Source organism: Glycine soja, chromosome 18, assembly GCF_004193775.1.
Source record: "Glycine soja cultivar W05 chromosome 18, ASM419377v2, whole genome shotgun sequence".
NCBI lineage: Eukaryota > Viridiplantae > Streptophyta > Magnoliopsida > Fabales > Fabaceae > Glycine > Glycine soja.
In genome coordinates, this window is record NC_041019.1 from 31,832,141 (window position 1) to 31,837,833 (window position 5,693).

The following is a 5,693-nucleotide window of genomic DNA, read 5'->3' on the forward strand; positions in this document are numbered from 1 at the left end:
AATGCGGCGATGGTGGTAGTTGTGGTGACGATCTTGATGTAAATTAATTTTTTTAAAATATTTGATGTTTTGTTTGATAAATCTTATAGAAATTTTATGCTTAAATGAGACTTTAATTTGAATTTAAAATATTTTAATTTTGACCTTTTATTTTAATATAATGGATGAGAATGACCATTCTCATTCTTACATAAAAGAGTCATTTTTATATGATACATTATATATATATATATATATATATATATTATTTTTTAAATTAATTTTTCATATTAATTTTTTTTAAAAAAATATAATATAAATAAAATTCTCCTATTGTTTTATTATGGTCAAACTATTTATTTTGTCTCATATGTTATAGTGTATATTTTTAAGCAAATAATAAGTTATTTAAAAAAATGCATAAATACAAATGTGACCCATTCATCTGCACAAGTAACTAAATATTTTCACTATTTAAAGTCATTACAAACTAATTAGTAAGCTATTTGTCTAATTAAAACTCTAATTTTTCATTCTAAATAAAAGTTACACATATTTACTATAACATCATTAATGAGTTAACTTATTCATTCCCTTTGACTAGTTGACCAAGTGAGTCTATCTTGACTTTTTTTTTTTTTAATTTTGAACTTCTCTCCAAAATTTTCAATATCTTTACTTAGCTATTTTTGAAGTAATACTTATATTAATTACTTTCTACTATTTTTCTTAATTACCTTATTAATCACTAATGATACTTAATTAAACAAAACACATATTTTCTTATCTATAAAAAATAAATCCCAATTAAATCAAAATTAAAATTACACAAGCAATGATCTCTAAGTTGTAATTTTTAGGGTATTACAATGACCACTACGACCAAACCTATTGATGCGTAAAATATGTTAGACTCATACAAGGGCAAGTGTACCATACACAATAGAAACAATAGACTTAAAAGTTTGGATATCGAATCCAAAGGATCGGTTGTATTCCTAATTAGTTAAGCTTATTAAACTAACAATAGAATTGATTAAAAAGAGAGTTTAAATATTTTTTGGGTTTTGATTTTTATAATAAATCAATTAAAGCCATGCTCTTCATTTCGCAAAAGCCCTCAAAGTTCTCTCAAAATTGTAAAATACAAGAATAAAATAAAAAATCCCCTTTTACAAAGACAAAGACCTCTATATATAGTTTCCTAAAGATACTTCACAAAAAGGCATACTAAGACTGTGGTATATCCACCATGACCGTGATCGGAATTGATGTTGAAGCCTTGGAGCATTGTAAATTGACCATGGTGCTATTGGTTGATCATGACCCACTTGGGTTGACCACAACCATGGTGAGATGATCACGGTCGCTATAAGATCCTTAACGTTATTCTAGCAGGGATGCTATCTTCTTACCATGGTCGTGTTGATTACCACGACTGTGGTGAATGGACCACAACCGTTATCAAGTGCAAAGTTTTCAAATATTCATAAATTTGTGCAATTTTTAACTCTTTCACTTAGTTGAGTGGTTGTACTTCTGAAATACAAAACTAGTGTTCAAATTTAAATGTGAATTCTGTCCAAAAAAAATGCATGCAAAATGCTACAAAAATTCACATAAAATACCACTTAGAAAGTGGTTTATCACTTATCACAGTGGTTGCTCCTTCCACCAAAACCCCTAAATTTCGAGAACAAATTCTGATTCCAATTTTAATAGTTAGGTTTGTTTTGGATGATGAATTAGAATGAAAAAGTTGTTCAACATCACTTGTAGAGTCTTGATTCAACATATTTTCCCTTAGTAAGATTTAAAGAAGGCGGGAATGAAGAAGACAAAGAATTGACTCAATCTAAAAAAATTCTAAGGAAAGTAAGATTCTGATCTACTCCTATGGAAAAGTTTTTGTAGGAAACTTATCTAAAAGCATTCTTGTGAAACCTTTCCAAGGAATGTTATTTTTTAGGGTAAATACCAATTTTGGTCCTTGAAAGTGTGAGACGGTAATAAATAGGTCCATGAAAGATGAAAATTTTAATTTTAGTTCTTGAATGTGGAAAGAGTGCAACAAATTAGTCTTGCAGAAAATTTGTTGACAAATTACTTCATAAACTTTGTAACTTAATGTCAAATTGATCTTCAAAAATTATAATTTTATTATCAAATTGATCCTTAAATATTATAACTTAATAAAAAAATAATCTCACAAATTTAACAGCACTACTAATTTGTCATACTTTTTACACATTTAAAAACTAAATTTGTCATGTCTCACACTTTCATGTACTAAAATAATTATTTTTTTTATTTTTTTTAAAATAGATATCAAACATGAAAAATGAAAATTTCCCATATAAGTTTCACAAAAAACTAAAAATTTGTCCGCTATGAAACACCTTTACCTAACACACTAGTTTCTGTGTTTTTCTTTTTCATCTTTCTTTCTGTTTCTGCCCACGTTCATCACCATCGGAGGTTGGTTTTAGCTAATCTTGATTTTAGTTGCTGTTGAGCACATGCCAATCCAAAAGGAACAACAAAAGAAAGAATAAAGGTGAAGAAAAGTTCATGGTTCTACCTAGGTTAGAATGTGAATTTTATGTTTTTCTATTTTTTTGTGTTTATAAGTTCAAGGTTGCTAATCAGTTAGTTTTGAGTGTACGTGCTTAATTTCCCACTGATAATATGTTGTGCATTATTATAACGCTTTGTTTAATATCCCGTATGCTTTGGAAGTGCCGTCGGACATTTTCAATGAATAATCTATTAATCTATTATTTTGTAAAAAAAAAAAAAAAAAGCCCTGCTGTTCAGCCATACGATGGTGACTCCCGGAGCAGTTTTGTGTATTCAAAGTAAAAATTTCTCTAATTAATTTCTACAAAAGTTTTGTGTATTCAGAGATGATGTGCAAATTCTGCTACACAAACAAAATTAGACAAGTTATGCCATAGTACAATTCCAACATCTAAATAGTAAATAATTTTAGTGCTTTAATAGAGATTTTCCGGACCCTTCCGAGATTGATGAGTATGGGGAAGATGCTTTGGTTGTGCTAGTAACACCAGATGAAGTGTAGGAGAATTTGCACATATCCATTGGAGGTGCATAATACATTGGCACAGGCAACTTGGATGGAAGACTTGGCAAAGGGGCTTCAAAGTTGAGGACACTAATCACCTGCCTAATGGAGGGCCTCATGGTATGATCAGGATGACAACACCACAACCCAACAATCATCAAACATTCCATTTGCTGTTCTTCAAATTCCCAATTCAGTTTCTGATCAGCTGCTTCAAGTAGTTTCCCTTTTCCATAGAGGCTCCACACCCACTCCACAAGCCTTACTTTACTAGGTTCTTCTCTCACTTCCACTGGTTTTCTACCACATGTGATTTCAAGTGCAACAACACCAAAGCTGTACACATCAGACTCCTTGCTGGATTTTCCTGTGGTGACACACTCTGGGGCTAGGTACCCCATTGTGCCTGCCAAAACAGTGGTTTGAGAACCAAGTTCATGGTCTACTAGCCTTGCAAGACCAAAGTCACCAAGTTTGGCATTGAAATTTGCATCCAACATGACATTACTTGACTTGATGTCTCTATGCACCACACATTGTTCCCACTCTTCATGAAGATAAAGAAGAGCAGATGCTAAACCTAAGGCCACCTTGTGTCTCACCACCCATGAAAGCATGACTCTATTTCCAAACAGATGAGAATCAAGGCTTCCATTAGGCATGTATTCATAAACAAGAAGGAGCTCACCTTGTTCATGGCACCACCCTATGAGTTGAACCAAGTTTCTATGCCTCAGCCGGCTGATTACTCTCACTTCTGACACGTATTCCTTTTTCCCTTGTTTTGACCCTTTTGAAACCCTCTTCACTGCCACTTCAAGGTTGGAGTGTACAACTATGCCTTTGTAAACACCTCCAAATCCTCCTTCTCCTAGCTTTCCTTCTTCTGCAAAGTTGTTGGTTGCGTTGCTTAGTTCTGGATAGGTGAACCTCTTTGGGCCAGTTCCTCTCTCAAACTCATCATCTATAGAAGCATCAACACCTAAGTTGTCCTCCTTTCCTTTATTTTTCCTTCTCCAAAACGTAAACCATAATAGGCCTACAACACAAACTAAACAACCCAAACCAACACTTAAACCAACCACTAAACCAACCTTCACCTTTTTCCTACTACCCTCATCCAAGCTTGAACTGAATGACCAAGACAAAATGTTGTGTATTTCAATCCATGAACCTGTGGCCGCTGAAAAGCCTATTCTAACAAACTCTGGCAACACGTCCCTCAAGTCAATGACATACCAAAGACTAGAATTGCCATTAAAAGTTGGATTATTAGCATAAGTAAGGAACACAGAGAGATTTTTGGTTGTAGAGTTGTACCATATCCAGGCATTAGCGACCGATCCGTTCTTAATGCTGCTCTTCCAAGTGACATTTGTAACAGATTGAATGGAGTTGACATTGATTCCTACATGATCAGAGCTCGGATCCCATTCATTTTTGAAGCTGTCGAACTCAACCGCAACTAACTGATTTTTCTTAGTGTTGAATGCGGATTCATTGCTGAATAGGCCAAGGTACCCACCAGCTGAATTGTTTGGGAGGACAGAATCAAATGGTGCAAGGAAGAAGGCTAACCCATCACCAAACCGTGATGGGTCAATAGCTTTCATGACAAAAGAAAAGTGGGTTGTGAAATCAGTGAGCTTCTTGGTTCTTCCATCCCAAAGCCTCACTGGTTGGTTATACGAGGCTCGACCAACGCTGAATGTGATTTTGTCATCAATTTGGTTCTTTGTGAGCTGAAGAACACCATTTGAGGAAAAAGCATCACCCTTAAAGTCTATTAGATTATTTGAGTTTAGTTGGAAGGTTGAAGAGTTGAAGGAAAGGGATACTACAGTGGTAAAGAGTGTATGGAACAAAGTGAAGATGGTAAATATAAACAACAAGGTTTGTTTTCGGCATTGATTAGAGTTTGAAACGGAGGCGAAGAAAACCATGGCAGAGGAGGGAGAGAAGAGTGTGATGGTGGTGGGGTTGCCACAGAGTATGGAACTATATGCATCGACGAATTCAAAGTTAGTCGATTAAGTTAATGCAAAAAAAAATTATGACATGAGCATGTTTTAAACTGGTCTTAGTAGTTGGTAGCTATAACGAATTAAAAATGCAGTTATCACTGATTATTATAGACACTCTTCTGGGGGAATCGTTCTGTTTTCCTGGACTCTAAATTGGCCTTAGACTAGACATTGCGTAATGCGAAATTCGAATGTTTCACCCATTTGTCTTCTCCCGTGATGAGAAATTCGTAAATGGTAAATGAATACCATAACATAACTTGTTGACTCTCGTGGATTAACACTTATATCTTTTAACTACAAATGAAGATTCGGTTTTTAACTTAAAAATAGAGTTCCAATTAGAGATATCACTTTATCTTCAAATGAAGTAATCAAGTAATCAAGTAGGAAGAAATTTATTTGATGCCAAGAAGTTCCAAGTACCTCTCCAATGTAAAGAAAATGGAAATGTTAAAGATGAGGCATAACTCATCTTCTTATTATAATTTTTTTTTTCCTTTTTTTGACTTTTTTTTATTACCATGTCATTTGTATAAGTATCCATTAATTTTATTCATGATTAATATTTGAGAAACTTGGTTGGTTATTTTTAGTGGAGTCTC

At 33.6% G+C, this 5,693-nt stretch overlaps 1 protein-coding gene across 1 annotated transcript; it reads right to left on the reverse strand.

Annotated features, from left to right (window-relative positions):
* Positions 1 to 2,833: 2,833 nt before the first annotated feature.
* LOC114396155 (L-type lectin-domain containing receptor kinase IX.1-like) lies at positions 2,834 to 5,107 on the reverse strand. The gene has a single exon (XM_028358053.1). The coding sequence runs from the start codon at positions 5,005 to 5,007 to the stop codon at positions 2,968 to 2,970; it is 2,040 nt and encodes a 679-aa protein (XP_028213854.1). The 5' UTR covers positions 5,008 to 5,107; the 3' UTR covers positions 2,834 to 2,967.
* Positions 5,108 to 5,693: the final 586 nt, after the last annotated feature.